The sequence below is a fragment of the Saimiri boliviensis genome, chromosome 4 (assembly GCF_048565385.1).
Source record: "Saimiri boliviensis isolate mSaiBol1 chromosome 4, mSaiBol1.pri, whole genome shotgun sequence".
In the NCBI taxonomy this organism is placed as follows: Eukaryota; Metazoa; Chordata; class Mammalia; order Primates; family Cebidae; genus Saimiri; species Saimiri boliviensis.
Genome location: NC_133452.1, coordinates 162,615,533 through 162,639,196, shown reverse-complemented (window position 1 = coordinate 162,639,196; position 23,664 = coordinate 162,615,533). Strand labels below are relative to the sequence as shown.

At 43.6% G+C, this 23,664-nt stretch overlaps 1 protein-coding gene and 2 pseudogenes across 7 annotated transcripts in view; 1 reads left to right on the top strand and 2 right to left on the bottom strand.

Annotated features, from left to right (window-relative positions):
- KIAA0319 (KIAA0319 ortholog) overlaps positions 1–23,664 on the top strand; it is a 106,406-nt gene that overhangs the window by 13,583 nt on the left and 69,159 nt on the right. For 5 of the 7 annotated variants that reach the window (XM_074398510.1, XM_074398509.1, XM_074398511.1 and 2 more), the window contains exon 1: positions 17,806–22,825. The exons of the other annotated variants lie outside the window; for them this stretch is intronic. In XM_074398510.1, the coding sequence (XP_074254611.1) occupies positions 22,727–22,825 (99 nt within the window). In that variant the 5' untranslated portion in view covers positions 17,806–22,726. Of the gene's footprint in view, positions 1–17,805; positions 22,826–23,664 lie in introns of those variants that run through there. 7 annotated transcript variants of the gene reach the window in all.
- On the bottom strand, positions 16,908–17,722 carry LOC104651262 (cysteine and glycine-rich protein 2 pseudogene; annotated as a pseudogene).
- Positions 18,101–18,590, bottom strand: LOC104651291 (actin, cytoplasmic 2-like; annotated as a pseudogene).

Below are 23,664 nucleotides of genomic sequence, written 5' to 3'. Positions count from 1 at the left end.
CTTGAGCCACTGCGCCCGGCCAATCTTTTTTTTTTTTTTTTAAGATGGGGTTTCGCTCTTGTTACCCAGGCTGGAGTGCAATGGCGCGGATCCTGGCTCACCGCAGCCTCCACCTCCTGGGTTCAGGCAATTCTCCTGCCTCAGCCTCCCAAGTATCTGGGATTACAGGCACGCACCACCATGCCCAGCTAATTTTTTTTGTATTTTTAGTAGAGATGGGGTTTCACTATGTTGACCAGAATGGTCTTTATCTCTTGACCTCGTGATACACCTGCCTTGGCCTCCCAAAGTGTTGGGATTACAGGCGTGAGCCACCGTGCCCGGCCTAAAGTTTTTAATCTTTATGGCTATTTTGTGGATACATAATTGTACATATTTATGGGGTACATGTGGTGTTTTGATAGAAGCATACAATGTATAAAGATCAGTTTGGATAACTGGGATATCCATCACCACAAATATTTATCAGTTCTTTATGTTGGGAACATTCCAGATCTTTTCCGTTAGCTATTTTGAAATACATGGCAAGTTACTGTTAACTATAGTCATTCTACTTTGCTATCAGACACTAGAACTTATTCTTTCTAACTGTAGCCGGGCGCGGTGGCTCAAGCCTGTAATCCCAGCACTTTGGGAGGCCGAGGCGGGTGGATCACGAGGTCAAGAGATCGAGACCATCCCGGTCAACACGGTGAAACCCCGTGTCTACTAAAAATACAAAAAATTAGCTGGGCGTGGTGGCACGTGCCTGTAATCCCAGCTACTCAGGAGGCTGAGGCAGGAGAATTGCCTGAACCCAGGAGGCGGAGGTTGCAGTGAGCCGAGATCGTGCCATTGCACTCCAGCCTGGGTAACAAGAGCGAAACTCTGTCTCAAAAAAAAAAAAAAAACTAATCTAACTATTTCACACTCATTCACCAGCACTCCTCATCTCCCTTAGAATTTTTAATTCCTCCATTGCCCTCATGGTTCTAGCATTGCCTATGAGAAATATGATATTACTCTGTAATCCTGGTTCTTTGGAAGATAATCTATTTTTTTTTCCTCTTTAGAAGATTTTAGGGTACTTCCTTTACTTTTGGAGTTCTTAACTTTTAACAAGATATCTAGGCCATATATCCTGCTTGTACTGTGTAGGCCCTTTTAATTTGAAGACTTGTTTTCTTCATGTTAAGGAAATTTTGTTCTATTATTTCTTCATTTCTTCCCTTCTATTGTCTCTGTTCTTTCTTCCTAGAATGACTGTTAGCTAGATGGTGGAAATTCTGGACTCTTCCCATGCCTTCCAGCATCGCCCCATATTTTCTTTTCCTTTGTTTTTGTATGTGTACATTGTGTACGTGTGTGTGTGTGTGTGTGTGTGTGTGTGTGTGTGTGTTCATGTCCACATTAGGGGAATGTCCTCACTTCTACCTTCAGATTTGTAACTTGCCTTCAGCCGCATGGAACAGGTTTTCTGGAGCCAGATAGCTTGACTTTGAATTCTGACTCAACTAGTTTTTCGCTGTTTAAGCAAGTGACTTACTATCTTTCTCTCTTTTTTTTTTTTTTGAGACAGAATCTGACTTTGTTTCCCAGGCTGGAGTGCAGTGGCACAATCCTGGTTCACTGCAACTTCCATCTCCCCGGTTGAAGCTGTTTTTCTGCCTCAGCCTCCTGATTAGCTGGGATTACAGGCATCTGCCATCACACCTGGCTAATTTTTGTATTTTTAGTAGAGACAGGGTTTCTCCATGTTGGCCAGGCTAGTCTCGAACTCCTGACGTCGGGTGATCCTCTTGCCTTATCCTCCCGAAGTGCTAGGGTTAGAGGCATGAACCACTGCGCCTGTCATTAATCTCTTTAACTCTGTTTCCTCACCTGTGAGATAGGAGGAATAATAGTGCCTGCCTCACTGGGTTAGTTTGATGATTAGGTGTGCAAGTAGGTTTAAAATGTGAACAGAGCGTGGGCCCAACATGTAGGAGGTACTTAATACATATTAGCTGCCAGCATTGTCAACAAGTATTCCACTTGTTCATTGAGTCTTCATTTTAACAATCATATTTTGAATTTCCAATAATTTTTCTAATTCTCTGAGTTTATTGCAGTCTTTTGTAGCAGCCTATTTTTGTTTTATGGAGGCAATATCCTTTCAAATTTTTTCAAGGTTATTGATTACTGTTTTAATGATTGTTGTTAATTGTGGTTTAAAGTTTTTCTTTGTTCCTTTAATCTTCTGTTTATCACAGTCTTTCTTTTTCATGTTCTGGTTTTTTTTTTTTTTTTTTTTTTTTTTTAATTTCTCAAGTGTCTGGCAGTCCTTGGTCGCCTATTCCCTTTGCTCTGGGAGGCATTCTAGTGATTAGGATACTTGGCTGCTTTCTCACATAGCTGTCCACTCACTGGTTGCGTGTGAGGTTTGCTGTGGCATCTGAGTGCATAGGTGGGTGGTGTCTGGTCAGGTTTCTCTCTGGTGTGTGCAGGGGAGCTCTCCCCATGTAGCGACCGCAAGGAGAGGTCTGCCCTAGAGGTGTGGTGCTTCGGAATAAAGTAGATCATTCCAGGGCAGAGCTGTGCTTCCGCAGACTCCTTTTCTCTGATGCTCCAGCAGGCGGATCTCCATCTCTTAAGAGCGTCGTTCTCTGGCGTTAGCTTGCGATCTGCTTTTGGTTTTGTGCGTCACCCCCACGACTGTGCCTCGGCCTGTTCTGTCTGTCTGCATCCACATCGGCTCAGGGCTTGGAGTTTCTCCAGTGCTGTCACCGAAAGTCCTGCTCTTCCTTTTTCTAGGAAATGAGTTGCTTCTCTTCCTTTCCAGTCAGTGCCGTGCCATCTGCTTTCTAGCTTCCAGGAATTATTTGAAATGATGGGTCTATTCAGGGTGTCCATTCTTATTTTCTAGTGTTGCTGTGGTTTATTTTCTTTTAATGTTTGTTTTTTTGTTTTGTTTTGTTTTGTTTTGTTTTGTTTTGTTTTGTTTTTGGAGACGGAGTTTCGCTCTTGTTACCCAGGCTGGAGTGCAATGGCGCGATCTCGGCTCACCGCAACCTCCGCCTCCTGGGTTCAAGCAATTCTCCTGCCTCAGCCTCCTGAGTAGCCGGGATTACAGGCACGTGCCACCATACCCAGCTAATTTTTTCTATTTTTAGTAGAGACGGGGTTTCACCTTGTTGACCAGGATGGTCTCGATCTCTCGACCTCGTGATCCACCCGCCTCGGCCTCCCAGAGTGCTGGGATTACAGGCTTGAGCCACCGCGCCCGGCCCCACTGTGGTTTATTTTCTTTTGTCTGTTCTTATGTCCTGTCTGCCTCCACTCACTGTTTCCCCAAATGGAACCATGCACAGGAAAGAGGAGAACTGGATGAACCTTCTTTATTCTGAGCTGTCCAAGGTTTTATCAATGATGCCGGTTTCCTCCCAGGTCGATTAATGTGAATATATTTTTTGTGTGGGCTGTGTCTCTGGATGTCCCCTCGAATTGTGATTCGTGGCTCCATGATTTGCCTCTTCGGAGAGCTCAGTTTCCTCTTTAATGAACACTTGGGGGCTTGGTCTGTTGCTACAACACGCTGCTTCTCTCAGGCTTTTAAGGAACTATTATTAGAGAACCGCAAGACAGTCGCCCATCTCCCGGATATCTCCCATACATTGTCTGTCCAAGGTACCTGAAATACCTTTTTGTATTCAGGAATCTCCATATGAAAATGCTAACATCCTAAGAAAGAATAAGACCTTAAGGCTTAAATATCAGCGAACACCTTCGTTTGGAAGCTTGAGTTTGTAGATACATAATGGAAGGGAGATGGGAGGGTGGGGAGGACGTGACAGGGACTCCCTAAAATGGAAGTAGGTGTAACTGTATGCTTTTCACTTTTCTTCTCTACCCACCCTGGCTTATATCACATAGCTTCTGTTTCTTACTTTGAATTGGCAGTAGGAAGTCAGCTGCATTCCCAGGCATAGGGATAAGCGCTATTATGGAATGAGTGTTTGTGTCCCCCAAAATGAAGAAGCTCCAACCCCCATTGTGACTATATTTGGAGGCAGGGCCTTTATGGAAGTAATTACATTTAAATGAGGTCATAAGGGTTGGGCCTGGATCCAATAGAATTAGTATACTTCTTACAAGAAATGCCAGAGTGCCCTGCGCTGGGGCTGCCCTCACCGGAAACTGACCTTTTCAGACCTTGATCTGGGACCTTCAATCTCTAGAGCTTTGAGAAAATAAATTCTGTTATTTAAGCCACCCATTCTAGAGTACTTTTTTTTTTTAAATGGAAGCTTGAACAGACTAATACTGTTGTCTTTAGGGAAATATTGAATATAGAAAAAAAAGCAAAAACACAACACACTTATAGGGCCAGGAGCAGTGACTCATGCCTGTAATCCCAGCACTTTGGGAGGATGAGGCAGGTGGATCACCTGAGGCCAGGAGTTCAAGACCAGCCTGGCTAACTTGCTGAAACCACATCTCTACTAAAAATAAAAAATTAGCCGGGCATGGTGGCATATGCCTATAATCCCAGCTACTTGGGAGGCTGAGGCAGGAGAATGGGATGAATCCAGGAGGTGGAGGTTGCAATGAGCTGAGATCACACCACTGCACTCCAGCCTGGGTGGCAGAGAAAGACTCTCGAAAAACAAAAATGCAATTATGGATTGTAAGCATTTCCTTTTTTAATAAAAATTGAAGGGGCCTCATGTTTGGGATCTTCTTAACTAAGATTAAAACCAAGCTCTGGGGCCGGGCGTGGTGGCTCAAGCCTGTAATCCCAGCACTTTGGGAGGCCGAGGCGGGTGGATCACGAGGTCAAGAGATCGAAACCATCCTGGTCAACATGGTGAAACCCCGTCTCTACTAAAAATACAAAAAAATTAGCTGGGCATGGTGGCGCGTGCCTGTAATCCCAGCTACTCAGGAGGCTGAGGCAGGAGAAGTGCCTGAACCCAGAAGGCGGAGGTTGCGGTGAGCCGAGATCATGCCATTGCACTCCAGCCTGGGTAACAAGAGCGAAACTCCGTCTCAAAAAAAAAAAAAAAAAAAAAAAAAAACAAGCTCTGGAGTGCCACAGTCCCTGTGATGAAAATGATTTTTCTTTACATTTGTGAAGCAGTTTTGCATATTTTTTCATGTCGGAATATCAAGTTCAGGAAGATTGACTCCCCTAATTCCAACCAATTTCACAAAATACATTGAAAATAAATTGCTAACTTACTTTCAGCAGTATATTATTGACCAAGGAAATACAAAGCAGGATTTTAAGCCAATTAATCCAGCAGTGTTAGAATGAACAGCGAATGGGATCCAAGTGATTGTCATTTCAGATGGTTAGGACTTTTGAGTCAGGCTGGAGCTGTGTTTGGTTTGCTCTGGCTGAAGCAGCCAGGGAATTTGCTGTAGTGTGATTTGCACCCCTGCTGCCACAAAACATGGCACTGTCAAGATCAGAAGTCTCTATGTTAAGTTTTTCCCCTTGCACATTAAGGCCTCTCTGGCAGCTGCATGTGACTAGTTAAGACATATTCATGGAATATTTTGAAAATAGGCCACTTCCCCCCTCATGCATTTTCACTCTTTCTACTCAATTTTGTCCCTCAAGCATGAGCATTCCTTTTTCACTGGCACTCATTCTCTTGGTGGTGAAAGCAGGCTTGTGGCTCTGAATACCAACTACACAATGATGCCTCCCAGTGCATATCTCCAGCCCTCTGCCCCATGAACCCTGGGTGTGTTTATCCTGTGGCCTATTCAGCAGTTCCATGTAGATGTCTCTTGAGTTTGGAGAATGGCAACCCCGTTCTTCCAGCTGCTCGGAGGCGTCTAGGACTCTTGTTCTTGTGTCACACCTTATATCGTATCCATCAGCAAATCTTACATGCTGTGTTTAAAATAAATCAAGGCTCTGACTCCCAGGGCCTTCAGTGCCACCGCCTTGTTACAAGACACTATCCTCTTGCCTGGCTTATTGCAGAAGCTGCTAACTTGTCTCTGTTTCTGCCTTTGACTGCTAAACTGTCTTTTCAACACAGAAGCTGGGGGGAGCTCATCCTGCAATGCTTCCAGTCTCACGGGGAGAGCCAGGATCCCTCGTACTAACCTACAACGTGGCCTTCCATCGTCCCCTCCCTGACCTTCTAGCACTTTCCCTTTTCTAGTCATGCTCACGTTCTTGCTGTCCCTGCAGTACATGGGCACAGTCCCGTTCCTCAAGCCTTTGTGTTTCTTTTTCCCTCTGCCTGGGAACGCTTTCCTGTCAGCTTTCCACGTGATTCACTCCTTCATCTTTTCTAAGTCCTTGCTCAACTGTGACTTTCTAAGATCACAGATTCTCTCTTCAGCAGTGTCTAATCCACTATTTAGCTCATCCATTGAGTTTTTAATAGCCAAAATCTTTTTGTTTTTAGAAGTTGTGCTTGGTTGTTTTTCAGATCTGCCAGGATCTTTTTTTTTTTTTTTTAATCTTGTACCTTGCTACTTTTTTTTTTTTTTGCCCAGGCTGGTGTCCAGTGGCACAATCTTGGCTCACTGCAACCTCTGCCTCCTGGGTCCTGGTTCAAGCAATTCTCCTGCCTCAACCTCCCAAGTAGCTGGGATTACAGGCACATGCCACCATGCCCAGCTAGTTTTTGTATTTTCGGTACAGACAGGGTTTCACCATGTTGGCCAGGCTGATCTCGAACTCCTGACCTTGTGATCCGCCCATGTCGGCCTCCCAAAGTGCTAGGATTTCAGACATGAGCCACTGTACCTGACCCTTTAAAAAAAAAATTTAAGCACCTTGTTTTATATTTATATGCCAGAATTCCATCATCTGAACTCGGGACCTAATACTCTTATCTCTTTTTCATTGCTTTTCTTTGTGGTGCCTGTGTGTTTTGTACTTTTTGTATGGTTTTGTACTTTTTGTGTGGTTTTGTTGTTGTTTGGGTTTTTTTGTTGTTGTTGTTCTTTTGAGACAGGGTCTTGCCCTGTTGCCCAGGCTGGACTGCAGTGGTTTGATCATGGCTCACTGCAGCCTCAACTCAGGCAACTCTCCCACCTCTGCCTCCCAGCTGTCAGGGACTGCAGGTGTACACCACCATGCCTGGCTAATTTTTTTCTTTTAGAGTCTTAGTAGAGGTGGCGTCTCACTATGTTGCCCAGGTTGGTTTCAGACTCCTAGACTCAAGTGATCCTCTTCCCTTGACCTCCCAAAGTGTTGGAATTATGGCTGTGAGCTATTCCACTTGGACTGTGATTTTGAATTATAAGTTCTGGTTTGTCTATTTTCTCTCTGGGGTTGACAAAAGTTCTTCTAGAAGGAACTTATAATTGTCTCTGCCAAGTACCTGTGGCACTGACAACTGAGGACAACTTTAAGTTAATTTCTTCCCCTGGGGTTTATTAAACCAAACTGGTAATGAAAAGCCAAGCCCAAATCCATGTGAAGCAGACCTGTAATTACCACTTCTAGAAGGGGAAGTTAATCTTCATACAGAGCCCAGTGGCCAAATTTTTTTTCTGGTCTACCCTTTCACGAACGAGGTTCTACTTCTTTTATTTATTTGTATTATTTTTATTTTCCTTTGAGACAGAGTCTTGCTTTGTCACCCAGGCCGGAGTGCAGCAGCATAATCTCGGCTCACTGCAACCTCTGCCTCCCTGGTTCAAGCCATTCTCCTGCCTCAGCCTCCCAAGTAACTGGTATTACAGGCGTGCGCTACCACACCTGGCTAATTTTTGTATTTTAAGTAGAGGTGGGGTTTCAGCATGTTGGCCAGGCTGGTGTCAAACTCCTGACCTCAGGCGATCCGGCTGCCTGGCCCTCCGAATGTGCTGGCTTTATAGGCGTGAGCTACCGTGCCCCACCGAGGTTCTGCTGCTTTAAGGTTTCTGGCTTTGTGAGACACTTTTGTTCCTACTCCTCACCTTGAGTGAGCCCAAGGCTCTGACTTCTGTCCTTTCTGCATCCGCAAAACTCACATCTCCTGGTTGTACACATCAGTGCTGCCAGCTGCGGCTTCACCATCAGCTTTCCGCTCTGCTTTCTAGAGTAGGCATGGAACTGCTGTTTTTTAAGACTATTTGCCTTTAAAAGTGATTAACTTAAAATATTTATGGGCTGCGTCACGTTGTCTAAGTAAAATCATGTAAAAACATACTCTGTGAGAGGTCTCTTTCCCGCCCTTGTCTCACCTGACCAATTTCCTTTTCTTCCCTTCCGAATATAATCACTTCTCTTTTATATTCTTTGTTTTACATTCTTCTGTAATTTTTTTGCAAACCCAAACAAATAGGGTATATAAAAATAAACATCCTCCTTTCTTCTTAATAAAGGTAGCTCACTGTAGTCACTGACCTTGCTTGCTTTTTCTACGTAATATCTAGCGATTTCAAAATACCAACGTGTATATGCAGCTGCATCGAGTTTCATTACCTGGCTATATCATAATTTGGTAAAGCAGTCTCCTGTCAGATGGCATTTAGGTTGTCTCCAGTCTTTCATTATTCATAATGCTGTAATATACGTTTGTCATTCCACTTGTATGCAAATAAAAGTAAGACCAAAGTAAAACAGCTGCACAATGTAAACTAATGCAATTGTTTAAAAACTTGTAACAATTAACTCTGAGTACTATTACAGTTCACTTTTAATTACTCAGGAGATTTATCCTTCATTTATTCATTCGTACATGTATTGAGTAAATTCGAGCTCTTACTATATACCAACACCTCCTATAGTTCCTGGAGATGCAGTTGGGGAACCAGACAGAGCCCTTGCCCTGTGGCTTACAATGGGATGTATGGGAATCGGGCAGTGAGATGCTGAGTGATGATGACATAGTGGGGTCACTTGGCAGAGAAGAGAGTGACGCTGAGGGAATGGCTGATAAAACAGTGTCATTCACTCTGCTACACCTAATTGCTTGGATTCTCTATGATAAATATTTATTGCTTTTGTGAATTAGAAGAAAACCCAACTGATTTTTTTTTCTTCGTGAAGGAGAGAGACACATATGCAGCCCAGCATGGGAAAGAACATATTCTGTGGTATCAGACACACCCAGATTGGGTCTAATTCGTAGACACCTTCACCTTTCTGAGCCTCAGTTTCATCATCTATAAAACGGGGACAATAATATGTAATTGGTTTTTTTTTTCCCAGAGGATTAAAAGTAATGGATGCAAAGTGCCAGGAACACACTGGAATGCATGGTAGTTTTTCACAAATGTCAATTATGATTTTAATACATAGTTACACTTGTGGTGATAGTCTGGCCTTGGGACCTGTCTAGAGGAGGGAGCAGTGACCTCAGCTTGGAGGCTGTGTTTGGGAAGCTGAGGAAGGCTGCATAGATAACCGGCTTTTGAGCTGGATATTTCCAGGGTATGGGAGAGAGCACTGGGCGATTGGGAGGTGAGAGAAAGAAGAGCAGGAGGAGAAAAGGGCATGGAGACACGGTGGGGAGCCTTTGCTCCCTCTCCCGAGGCATCTGTCCTGACATATGGCAGGAATTGCTAAGGCTGGCTCCTTCCATCATTTGAATCAATCTGTGAAACATGCTCGCAGTTCATCACAGGCTTAGGAAAGCTGCCATGGGGTATCTTGAGGTTGCTCTTATTTGACCTTTGTTTATTGGTCACAGCTACTTTTCTAAAAAGTAAATTCAACTGCAGTGAAATGGAAAGAGAAATCTATCAATAATATATTCCTCTTATTATCCACAGGATAGTTCTGGGCAAGGCTTACCAAAACACAAGCCAGTGAAGAAGTAAATGTCAGATTCTGGCTCTGTTGAATCCTGGCTGCCACACACAGGATTGTTTTTCATACACTCAGCCCCAGCTGAGATGAAAGCTGTTAGCCGGCTCTTACAAACAATTTGTTCCAGAGCAGCGTGATAATTCCATCTCTTTGAAATAAAGGTTACTCAATGCAAAAAAATTGAAAATTAAAATTAAAACCCGTTCCTTTTGTTCAATAGTTTGTTTTTGAGGTCTTTCCCTTATTTTGTTTCTTTCTTTCCCTCAAGTGATCTATCTGTTCCTCCTTGTGTTCGTTCTCTTGTTAACCAGTTGTTTGTGCTTATATTAAGTGATAAAGACATCAGTGGGGATTCAGGATATGGACTGAAATCTGGGTTGAGCTATTGCTTCTTGGAGTGAAGTGTGGATGTCAGCTCTTTCTCTTCACAGTGTTGTGTTTGGGGATCTTCTGGGAGAGATATAGACGAGCTGTAGTTCTCAACGGGCCGCTTGGGGCACATAGGCATTTTCTCATAGCTAGAGTTACCAGACAAAACAGTATAAGGATGTCCCTAATACTGGCCAGGCCTGGTGGCTCACGTCTGTAATCCCAGCACTTTGGGAGGCTGACGTGAGCAGATCACAGGGTGAGGAGATCGAGACCATCCTGACCAACATGGTGAAACTAAAAATACAAAAATTAGCTGGATGTGGTGGTGGGTGCCTGTAATCCCAGCTACTCAGGAGGCTGAGGTGTGAGAATTGCTTGAACCCAGGAAGCAGAGGTTGCAGTGAGCCGAGATCGTACCACTGCACTCTAGCCTGGAGATAGAGCGAGACTCCACCTAAAAAAAGAAAAAAGAAAAAACAATGTCCCAAATATTGCAGAATGAAAAAAATTATTATTCACCTGAAATTCTTATTTACCTGGGAATCCTGCACTGTATTTTCATTTGCTAGGTCTGGCCACCCTGCTCACCTCCTGCTCCTCTCTGTGCTGTGGGTGGATTCCCTTCTTGCATGTAACCCAGGTCTTTTCTTTCTGCTCTCTGGTGTTAACTCACTCAAAGCTCTTCATGCTGAGTAGATCTAAGACCCCAGTGACCAAAAGTAAAAGCGGAATTATTAAATTTATTTATTTTTAAAATATTAAAGACATTCACATAATTCACAGAGTACAAAAGATGATTTGTTTTTTAAAAATCTCCCTGAGCCCTCTCTCCCCTCATTAGCATAGATGTTAACAATTTTTTGTTTATTCTTCCAGAGATATTTTATGCATTTTCAAGCAAATTGATACTTATATTTTCCCCACCCATTTTCTTTCCCATAAGAGGTGAGTACTGTGTATACGATTCTGCACTTGGCTTTCTGCACTTCACAAAAGCTCTCGGTATGCAGCAGTACATGAAGAGCTTTATTGATGCAAGGTATTCCATTTTATGAGCAGACTGTAGTTTATTTAATCGGTTTTCTGCTGACAAACGTGGTTGTTTCCAGTTTTTCTTTCTTTCTTCCATCTTTTCTTTTCTTTCTTTTTCTTTCCTTTTTAGACAGAGTCTCACTCTGTCACCCAGCTAGAGTGCAGTGGCACCATCTGGACTCACTGCAGCCTTGACTTTCCAGATTCAAGTGATTCTCTCGCCTCAGTCTCCTGAGTAGCTGGCACTATGGATGACACCACCATGCCTGGCTAATTCTTTTATTTTTTGTGGCGACAAGTCTCGCTGTGTTGCCTAGGCCTGCCTTGAACTCCTGGACTAAAGTGACCCTCCCGCCTGGGCCTCCCAAAGTGTTGGGATGACAGGTGTGAGCCACCATGCCTGGCCTAGACTTTTTTCATATGTGACAATCTCTTAGTAAAAAATGGCATCTCATTGTTTTAATTTGCATTTTTCTTTTTAAGAGTAAATTGGAGCATCTTTTTTTTTTATTTTTGAGACAGTCTCACTTTATCATCAAGGCTGGAGTGCAGTATGATCTCAGCTCACTGCAGCCTCTGCTTCCTGGGCTCAAGTGATCCTCCTGCCTCAGCCCTCTGAGTAGCTGGGACTATAGGTATGTATCACCATGCCACGCTAATTTTTTTTTTTAAGGGATAGGGCCTCCCTATGTTGCCTAGACTGGTTTTGAACTCCTGGGCTCAATCGATTCACCTGCCTCAGCCTCTCAAAGTGCTGAAATTAACATGGGTGAGCAACTGTGCCCCTGGGCCTGAGCATCTTTTAATATATTTCAGTTGCACTTATATTTTCTTTTCTATGTTCTGTCTGTTGATAGACTTTTTGTATTGAATTTTTATTAATTTGAAAGTGCTCTTAAGTATTAGGGAAATTATCCTTTGTCTGCAGTGTGAGTTACAAATATTTTCCCAGTTTGTTGTTGATACTTTTACTTCGCTTATGGTGATTTCCTATAACATTTTTAAAAATCCATGTATTTTATTAATGGATACAATTTTGCCCTCCCCTCCCTTTCCCTCTCTTTCCCTTCCCTTGTTTTTGGGAAACAGTCTTTCTCTGTCACCCGGGCTGGAGTGCATGATCTCAGCTCACTGCAACCCCCACCTTCCGATTCAGGCGATTCTCATGCCTCAGCCTCTTGAGTAACTGGGACTACAGGTGTCCACCACAATACCCAGCTAATTTGTGTATTTTTAGGAGAGATGGGGTTTCACCATGTTGGCCAGGCTGGTCTCCAACTCCTGACCTCAGTGATCCACCCGCCTGGATCTCCCGAAGTGCTGGGATTACAGATGTGAGCCACTGCACCTGGCCTAGAATGTTTTCATTACTTCGGGAAAAAAAAAAAAAGCAAAAACTCTGTACATCTTATAATTTACTCCCTGTTTCCCTCCAGTCTCCCAGCCCTGGACAATTACTAATTTACTTTTTGTCTATGTGGAGTTGGCCATCCTACATATTTTATATACATGGAATCATACAATACGTGGTTCTTCCTGGCTGGCTTCTTTCACTTAGCATAATGTTTTTGGGTTTTTTAAAGCATATTTTCAAGGCTTCTCATACTCTAGCATATATCAGTACTTCATTTCTAATAATATACCTTTACTTGGATATACTACATTATTTTTAGCCATTTTTCAGTTGATGGATGTTTGGTTTGTTTCTACTTTTTGGCTATTATGAACATTCATATACAATTTATTCATTTATTTTGAGACAGCGTTGGCTCAAAAAAAAAAAAAAACATAGGCTCAGTCTTTGCTGCCCAGGCTGGTATCAAACTCCTGGGCCTAGTCAATCCTCCCTGCTCAGCCCTCCAAAGGGCTCAGCCTTCCAAAGTGCTGGGATTACGGGAATGAGCCACCCTGCCAGGCCTAACTCCTGTAATATGTACACATTGTTTCGTGGCTATAGTTTTCATTTCTCTTGAATATATACATAGAAGTGGAATTGCTGGGTTATACAGTAACTCTATTTAAGTGTTTGAGGAGCTGCCAAAGTGTTTTCCAAGTGAGGGCACTGTTTTGCATTCTCGCCAACAGTGCAAGAGGGTTCCATTTCTCATATCCTTCATGATATTTTTAATTGTTTCCTTTTTATTATCACCATGCTAGTGGGAGTGAGGAGGTATCTCATTGTCTTTCTGACTTGCATGTCCCTGATAGCTAATGATATTGAGCATATTTTCTTGAACTTATTAGTCGTTTATGTATCTTTTTTGGGGAACTGTCTATTCAGATCCTTGTTCATATTTAAAATGATTTATCTTTTTATTATTGAATTATAGTTATTTGTATATTTTAGATAAAAATCCCATATTAGAATTTTGATTTGCAAGAATTTTCATTCCATTCTGTGGACTTTTTCACTTTCTTGATGGTGTCCTTAGAAGCACAAAAGTTTTTCATTTTTGTGTTGATCTTATCTATTTTTTCTTTTGTTTTTGTTCTTCTGCTGTCATATTTAAGAAATCATTGTATAATTGAAGTTCATGAAGATTTACACTTATGTTTTCTTCTAATAGCTTTGTAGTTTTAGCTCTGACATTTGGTCTTTGATCCATTTTGAATTGTTTTTGTATATGGTGTGTGGTACGGGTCAAATTTTATTCTTTTGCTTGTTGATACCTGTCTGTTGCAACATCATTTGTTGAAAAGACTATTCTTTCGCCATTGAATTGTCCTGGAACCCTTGCCAAAGTCAGTCTTGTAGTTTCTCATACTGCTTTTATGGGCTTGTGTTTTTCATTAGAAATTTATTTCAACGCCTGTGCAAATAAAAACAATTTTTTTTTCCTGAGATGAGCTCAGCTCACTGCAGCCTCCGCCTCCCGGGTTCAAGCGATTCTCCTGTCTCAGCCTCCCGAGTAGCTGGGATTACAGGCAACTGCCACCGTGCCTGGCGAAGTTTTTTCTATTTTTAGTAGAGACAGGGTTTTGCCATGTTGGCCAGGCTAGTCTCAAACTTCTGACCTCAGTTGATCCATCCACCTTGGCCTCCCAAAGTGCTGGGATTACAGGTGTGAGGCACTGTATCTGGCCAAAAGTAAAAATTTTTTAAATTAAAAAAAGAAATTTATCTTGGTGTTAGTGTGATGCAGGGATACAGCTTAGCATTTTTCTCAGATGGCTACCTGTTTCTCTAATACAGTTTATTTAATAGCGAACTTTTCTTCAATGATGATTTTTTTTTTTTGAGACAGAGTCTGGCTCTGTCACCCATCCGTGTCATCCAGGCTGGAGGGCAGTGGCATCATCTCGGCTCACTGCAGCCTCTACCTCCCAGGTTCAAGCAATTCTCGTGCCTCAGCCTCCCGCGTAGCTGGGCTTACTGGTGACTGTCACCGCACCTAGCTAAATTTTGTATTTTTAGTGGAGATGGGGTTTCGCCCTATTGCCCAGGCTGGTTTCTAACTCCTGGATTCAAGCAATCCACCGGCCTCAGCCTCCCAAAGTGCTGGTATTACAGGTGTGAGCCACTGCACCGGCCTTCTCCACTGATATGAAATGCCGTTTTAAATCATGTCTTGTGGTCTTGGAACTATTTGGATCCATTTATTGGATATCTTTACCATTCAGTGATCCATTTCTGCACCTGTATCATCCTCTTTTAATGTTTTTTTTTTTTTTACAATTTATTTCATTATATGGTAGGACTAGTTTTCCCTCAATAATCTTTTTTTACAAAAATTTTTGTTTGGCCTTTTTTTCTTGTTAATTTTCCCATGTGAATTTTAAAATTCATTTTTTCTAGTTTTTCATTCACCCAAGTAAAAATTCTGCCAGTATCATTTTACTGGACATGAAGAATTTTATGGGTTAATTTAGTAAACGCTGATGCATTTATGATATTGAGTCTATTTGTCCAAGAACATTTATTCATGTTTTTCTCCATTTATTTAAGGTTTTTCTCTATTTATTTAAGTTGTGTGTGTGTGTGTGTGTGTGTTCCTCAGCAGCATTTTATTTATTTATTTTTCTCAGTAGCATTTTAAGGTTGTCTTAAAATAGATATGCAAATATCTTGTTAAAGTCAGTCTTAGGTCTTCTATTTTTTTGCTGTGGCTGTTGCTATAGTCTTCTATTATGCTCTCTGTATTTTTTTTATTGCTATAGTCTTCTGTGTTTTTGTTTGTTTGTTTGTTTGTTTGTTTTTTGTTACCGCAGCACTTTTATTTTTTCTTACACAGTGATGTGTTGCTGGGGCCTAATAATCTCACATAACAGTAGAAAACAAAAATTTGTTGTCATCTCTTTAAAGAATTGAGAATTGCGTACAAAAAACCTTACATAAATTAAAAGGATGAATACATTTACACAGGCGTAAATGCAGTCCGCTTCCAACTCAAAGCAAGTGACAGCCCACACTGTTCTGGCAGGAAAACGTCAGCTAAGCAAGGAAACTGGGTCCTATGACTTGCATTTTCCAACCCTGACAGACTGGCAGGGCAGAAACCACTGGTTCAGGAGCCCTTGCCAGCCCCCAGAGAAATCCCAGAACACTCAGCACTGACACATGAATACCCTGCCCATGTCGGAGACTGCTGGCTATGCAGACCCACCAAGCCACAGACTTGTGTGCCACAAGCATGTTCTTACCTGATCCACAAAATGACCAAGCCATATGTGCTAAGGGTTGAAATCAAAGATATCTACACAGTATTGACCAAGTACCAAGGGCAACGGTTAACTTCAATACAAGGTCAAAATCAGCAACAAGTTCTACAACCCAGTGCTGATACCAGATACAAGCTTTAACGACTTTTTTTTTTTTTTTTTGAAGGTGTATTCCAGTTTCGTGAGGCTAGCATGAGGTATATGCATTGGCCAGGGGCAAATTTATATAGTTCTGAATTAACCCATGCAGCAAACGCTACGCATCACTCGCGGTCCATTTAGAATCATTTGCGGTGGACGATGGAGGGGACCGGCTTGTACTCCTGCTTGCTAGTCCACATCTGCTGGAAGGTGGACAGTGAGGCCAGGATGGCGCCGCCGATCCACACTGAGGACTTGCAGTCTGGGGATGCGGTGATCTTGATCACGGTGCTGGATGTCAGGGTGCTGGGATTCACTTGGGATGGCTAGCAAAATATTAGGGAAATATTAGGGAAAGTTAGAAGATTATAGTCTCAAACCTTTTGGAAGGCTGAAAAGTTTTTTTTTTTTTTTTTTTTTTTGAAATGGAGTTTCGCTCTTGTTACCCAGGCTGGAGTGCAATGGCGCGATCTCGGCTCACTGCAACCTCCGCCTCCTGGGTTCAGGCAATTCTCCTGCCTCAGCCTCCTGAGTAGCTGGGATTACACGCACGCGCCACCATACCCAGCTAGTTTTTTGTATTTTTAGTAGAGACGGGGTTTCACCATGTTGACCAGGATGGTCTCGATCTCTCGACCTCGTGATCCACCCGCCTCGGCCTCCCAAAGTGCTGGGATTACAGGCTTGAGCCACCACGCCCGGCCCAAGCTGAAAAGTTTTAATGGAACAGGCTAAAAGCAGCCAGTTCTTCTTAAAGTATTACATCATAAGGTAAAAATTTAAAGACAATAAAAGCTTCCCTAGTTAAGTCTGTTTATCCCACATTCCTTTGTCTCTACTCTGATTTGTTTGCCTATGTAAACTTTGTGCTGGATGGTCTTCTCAGGAGAAAGCTGAGAAAGAATTACCCATTAATGGTGTTTATTCTAGGCCCCCGCAAACCAAAACCTTTTCATCATTCGTAAAACCACTCTTTTTTTTTTTTTCGAGCTGAAGTTTTATTTAAAACATAAAAGAAATGTTCCCCCAAAATGCTGGTGAACACAGCAAAAGGATATGACACAGTGCTCTCTTCCTACGAGTTAGCCAGCCTATCCAAGTACAGGGTAATATACAGTACTTAATGCTGGTAGAATTTCACAGTAGTTTAGTCTTAAGGATTTATCTGTGCCTAGATTATGAAGAGATTCTCAGTGTGTGATGATTAGTTCTGGGTTTACACCTTACTGGGCATGAACAAGAGCCCCTGCTCCTCGGCCATAGCCAAATCCCTTGGGCCCAAAGTTCTTCGCATAGCATCCTTTACAATAGATTTCACCTTCTTTTTCAGTCAGAGTTGTTGATTCAAGACTCTTCCCACACTTTGCACATCGGAAACAGTTTTTGTGCCAGGGCTTTCCAGTTCCAATGATCTTCTCGGCAGCATATACAGAATCCCCACATCTGGAACACTTCTCAGCACCTCCGTATTTCTGAGCAAATTTAGAAGTGTTTGGATTTGTCGTAGGCCTGTGAGGCTGAACACTCTCTGGTTTGATGCCCAGCCTCTCGCCACGGTCCATGTTAAGCGTGCCAGCGCCCCGGCCGTAACCGTAGCCTTTTGGCCCATACTTCTTTCCACAGCAGGATTTGCAGTAGATCTCTTCATCTACTTCATGAATTGCCACTGTTGTGCTATCTAAATTTTTCCTGCTAAACCATGCAGAGAAAGCAGCAGCGGTGGAAGCTCCGGCCATCACACTGCACCTCTTCTGCGTGGTACACGGTCCTCCCACAGGCCCCACACCTGTTTCCACCGCCCTAGACAGGCGTTTTGAGTTAGAGGTGGGAGCACGCACCGCAGGCGGAGCTAGCAAGGCTGGGCTGGAGGGAGGGTCCAGGGAGTCCGAGATCCCAAAACCACTCTTTTAACCATGTTAATTATCCACAAGTGTGTTAACTTAGAACCTCTGTTATTTAATCTATACTAAATACAAAAAGAACAAGGAGTCAGAATCAGCTGCAGTCGCCCTCTAAAAGCAGCTAAGGACCATCCCTAGCCCACTCAAATTTACCGTACTGGGTGTACAAGTGCATTCATTCATCCGTGGTTAAGTCAAGGTCTGCAGAACAAACCTCCACAAGTTGTAATCAGCGTCTCGGGTTGTAACTCCGACGTGATCCTCATCACACTAGGGCTGTGATCTCCTTCTGCATCCTGTCAGTGATGCCTGGGTACGTTCTGGTGCCACTGGACAGCACCATGTTGGCAAACAGGTCTTTGAGGATGTCCACGTAACACTTCATGATGGGGTTGAAGGTGGTCTTGTGGATGCCACAAGATCCCATGCCCAGGAAGGATGGCTGGAACAGCGCCTCCTGACACCAGAACCTCTCGCTGACAATGGTGGAGACCTGGCCATCAGGCAGCTCATAGCTATTCTCCAGGGAGGAGGAGGATGCAGTGGTGGCCATCTGCTGAAAGTCCAGGGCGATGTGATGGAGGATCTCCTGCTTGGCCACGGTGAGGAAGGTGTAGCCACATTTGTGAGGATCTTCATGAGGTAGTCGGTCAGGTCCTGGCCAGCCAGGTCGAGATGCGGATGGCATAGGGGAAGGCATAGCCCTCGTAGATGGGCACTGTGTGGGTGGCCCTGTCTCCAGAGTCCATCCCCATGTCCCCCGCAAAGCCAGCTTTGCATTAGCCGGAGCCATTGTCACTCACTGAGCGCAGGGACTTCTTCCTTTGTGGCTGGCAGAGGAGAGGGGCAGTGGAGCGACGGGAGAGCAGGTGTGCGGGCTGGTGGCGGTGACTGGGCTGCTGTTCTGCTACGTCTCCCACTTAGCTGTTGTTAATTGTTAGAATTTGAAGAGAGATGGATATAATTTAATCTTCTGTTTATTTTTTAAACTGTTTTCTCCTTGAGACTTAAAAATAGGCGTTTAAGCATCTTCTATCTATGCTGCCAATTACTTTGTTCACAGTTGGGGATTGCAAAGTTATTTGGCACATAGAGCAGCAATTTTGAAATCGTGTCATTTAAAAAAATGTTTTTAACTAAAGGAACATATTTTTATTTAAAATGCATACATGCATTTATGCATAAATGCACATTTATTTTTTTAACTAAAATTGTTAATATTAGTAGATAAGAAATAAGTAGAACCTAGAAGTATAAATGTATCAGCTTATGTTTTAAATTGGTCCCTTAGGAAGTTGGTATTTTAGTTGGAGAGAAAATATACATATACCTAAAAAATTAATTGCTTCTATACGAAAGCATATTAGTTATATATAAGTGATTTCAGAATTCAGGGGTATATCTGTCACTTTAAAAATGGCTAGATTCTCATTTGGCTTTATAGTATTTGCCTTCTCCATAAAGCAGCCATTACTCACTGTAGGTGTCTGCTTTAATCTTACCCGAACCAATGAATTTTATAATCCATAAGCTGAAAAAAAAAAAAAAGGCTAAATAGTGTCACTTATCAGATAAAAATAGGTCTGGCTTCTCTTCTCCTCTCCTCTCTCCTCTCTCCTCTCTCCTCTTTTCTTTTTTGAGATAGTCTCCCTCTTGTTGCCCAGGCTGGAGTGCAATGGTGCAATCTCAGCTCACTGCAACTTCCGCCTCCCAGGTTCAACCTACCTCAGCCTCCCAAGTAACTGGGACTACAGGCATGCGCCACCACACCCAGCTAACTTTTGTATTTTTAGTGGAGATGGGGTTTCACCATGTTGGTCAGGCTGATCTCAAAGTCCTGACTTCAGGTGATCCACCCACCTCCGCCTTCCAAAATGCTTGGATTTTAGGTGTGAGCCATCACACCTGGCCTGGCTTCTTAGAAATGTTTGAGATAAGCAGTGGCTTAAATGAGAGAAAAGTTTATTTTCTCTTCAAGAATTAAAAGGTTGGGCTGGGCACAGTGGCTCACACCTGTAATCCCAGCACTTTGGGAGGCTGAGGTGGGTGGAGGGGGGAATCCCCTGATTTCAGGAGCTCACGACCAGCCTGACCAACATGGAGAAACCCTGTCTTTACTAAAAATACAAAAAATTAGCTGGGCGTGGTGGCACCTGCCTGTAGTCCCAGCTACTTAAGAGACTGAGTCAGGAGAATTGCTTGAACCCAGGAGGCAAAGGTTTCAGTGAGCCAAGATTGCACCACTGCACTCTTGCCTGGGTGACACAGCAAGACTCTGCCTCAAAAAAAAAAAAAGGCTGGGTGGCGTGGCTTATGCCTTTAATCCCGACACTTTGGGTGGCCGAGGCGGGCAGATCACCTGAGGTCGAGAGTTCGAAACTGGCCTGACCAACATGCAGAAACCCCGTCTCCACTAAAAATACAAAAAAATTAGCCAGGCCACCTGTAATCCTAGCTACTCAGGAGGCTGAGGCAAGAGAATCACTTGAACCTGGGAGGCGGGGGTTTCAGTGAGCTGGGATCGTGCCATTGCACTCCAGCCTGGGCAACAAGAGTGAAACTCCATCCCCCCACCCCCCCAAAAAAAAAGAGAATTCAGAGGTTGGCTGTCTGGGGCTGTAGGCAGTGCCATGCCTTCCAGGACCCAGCTCCTTCCATCTCCCCAGCACTGCCTTGCTTTCTCTAGGCCCTCGTGTCGCCCTAGATGGCTGCTGTGGCACCAGAACTTGTATTCTATTCTAGGCAGCAGGAAGAAGAAGAGAGGAGGAGGCCAAAAAGAGCTTTCCTCAAGTTTTATTCAATAATTACCTCTTTGACCAGTGCACAATCACATGACCACACTAAGCTGCAAGGGTCAGGGGCGGCTGGGAAATGTAGTCTGTTAGCTGGGGTATTCTGGGGCCCCAGATAATTATGGGAGTTCTGTTGCTAAGGAATAAATGGAGAATGTTCACTGAACTGGCAGCGTTGGCCACAGTCACCTTCATCTTAGCCTTGAGCCTCATTCTCTGCATCCTTGACCTTCATCCCTTCCTCGTTCAAGTCCTGGCACAGGAAGTGCTCGCTCAGTCCTTGCGGAATACGTTTCTGTGCTTTGCCCATTTCTAGCCCATCTCTGGGCTCACCCCATCGCCACATCTCATTCATTCTCTGACACCAGTCAGAGCCTTATCCCATCTCTGAATCAATGATGTCATCACCGTCACCCAAAGAAGGGAGGGAATTCGGCTGGGGGGAGGCTTTTCGAATGGTCATGCATGACAGGAAACCCAGAGAAGGGATGAGATTGAGGAACAAGATCGGCCAGGAAGATGTGGAGTCAGAAATATCCATTCCAACATCTCTCGGTAATTTTGTTTAAAAATCTGTATCAGAATGACCATGTTGAGATACCTGTTTTCTATAAAAATGAAAACTACAAGCATATTTTGTTAATGTAAAGGTAAGATGTGTTCAATGTAGAAAAAATAGAAAATACAGATCAGAAAGGAAGCAAACAAGGAAAATAAAAAAGCATGTGTTATTCTCACCAGTTTTCACTGCGGGGGACATTTGCTTTCAGATCTTTTACATGTTTAAAATTGATCCATGCAGAGTTTGTGGAAGGATATATGGGCTTGTACTATTTATAACATTTTGAACTTGTGAAGCCTTATTTTAAAAGTTCTATTTTGTCTCTCAGTTCAGCTTTATCTTTAAAATTGAAAGGCTTTCTATGTAAATTCTGCCTTTTTGATGACGGAAAACTACAGTGCAGTGGGCAAAGGGCACGGAGCAGGAGAGAGCACGAGTTCGTCAAGAGAACTGGGTCATTTGTAGATGGAATAATAAGTAAGGAAGGTCTTACGTAATCCAGAATGGAGTGGACGAACTTTACAGAGCCATCAAAGACAATGGGGGTGCCACAGCGAAAGCTTGAGGTCTTCAGTCTAAAGGCTGACTGTGAAACTCAGCATCCTTTCCTGTGAAATGAGAACTGAGAACTCCTAATTCAGAAACAGTTGCTACAAGTAGATCAAATAAGATATGTGAAGCATTATTTAACCCATAAAGTACTACCACTGGGCCGGGCACAGTGGCTCATGTCTGTAATCCCAGCACTTTGGGAGGCCAAGGCAGGTGGATCATGTGAGGTCATGAGTTCAAGACCAGCCTGGCCAACATGGTAAAATCCCATCTCTACGAAAAATACAAAAATTAGCTGGGCATGGTGGCAGGTACCTGTAATCCTAGCTACTCAAGAGGCTTAGGCAGGAGAATTGCTTGAACCCAGGAGGCAGAGGTTGCTATGAGCTGAGATCATGCCGTTGCACTCCAGCCTGGGTGACAAGAGCGAAACTCTGTCTCAAAACAAAAACAAAAAAAGGCAACACTTATAAGCTATTAGAGCTGAAGGAATTTTTTATAACATCTAGTCCATATGCCTTTTAATGTTGAGGAAATGGAGACGCAGTGTTTTCTTGCCTTAATGTACCTCTGTTGAGAATGGGAAATGCTTTTTATGCTGAGCACTTGTAAGTTTGCACTGAGATAATGACGATGAATTGCTTTCCAGGTACAATATGGCTGTGAAAGTTGTGCCTTGCACAACCAAAGACATTCGCCAAAGGGCCGTGGGATTGGGCATTTGGTTTATAGTCCATTCACCAAACTGTGTGCCTTCAGAGTCGTATCTTCTCTTAGAGCTGCCTTTTCTTCATTTGCCTGAAGGTACCATATGGTCCTGTGGAGGCTCAGTCTTTATCCATGGGGTTCTTGACCAGTTATCCCTGGCTGATAGCAGTGTTGCTATTGTGGGCCCCAGCACCTTGGGGAGGTGAATAAATGTCATTTCTGGGAAACCAGTTGCTGTTCTCATGCCCTTTGGTTAGGAAGCGGTCAATGGCTGCAGATGGGAGATGGCCAGTCTTCCCTTCCACCTCCTGTCTCGAACCACATTTTCCTCACTGGAAGCAAAGGAAGTTATTGGTGGCAAACTTTGCACAACCAGGTATTGTTCCTCTAAGGTTTTAGGCATGAAACATGAAATGCTTAGTTTTCCCCCTCCATTTCACCTTATCAGAGTGGTGTTCTGATAGCCTCAGATCTGTTGTACTGACACAGAGGCGTTATCCCCACCTCCTGACCTTACCTCACCTGCGCTCTGGTTCCTCCCTGTCCCTTGGTCTAACTCAGCCCAGCTCTGGACCTTAAAGATCCTTTTCACCTACCCAGAGCGTGGCCGGCGATGGTGGCAGGCTAGGCATTCCTGTGCTTCGGCCAGTGGCAGGCCCCTAGGTGCAGTTCAACAGACAGCACTCTCATGATTGGAGTTGTTTCTCGATTAAACTCAAAAACAAGGCCTAGAACTTCCAGACACCATAGTAAGGCTTGATTTGTTTGCAGGCTCCTTGTCCTTTCCGGCTATTTTCTGCCTGCCCTAGGCTGCCAGAGTTCTGAAATAACTGACTGGAGATACCTGTTGCGGTGTTTCCTTCTCTCTTTTTCATCCCTGGGATGCTTATAAATTCCTTTTTTTTTTTTTTTTTTGAGACAGAGTCTTACTCTGTCACCCAGACTGGAGTACAGTGGTGTACTCGGGGCTCACTGCAACCTCAACCTCCTGGTTTCAAGCCATTCTCCTGCCTCAGCCTCCAGAGTAGCCGGGATTACAGGTGCCTGGCACCACGCCCAGCTAATTATTGTATTTTTAGTAGAGATGGGGTTTCACCATGTTGGCCAGGCTGGTCTCAAACTCCCGACCTCAGGTGATCCACCCACCTTGGCCTCCCAGAGTGCTGGAATTACAGGCATGATCCACTGCTCCTGGCCAACACTTATAAATTTCTA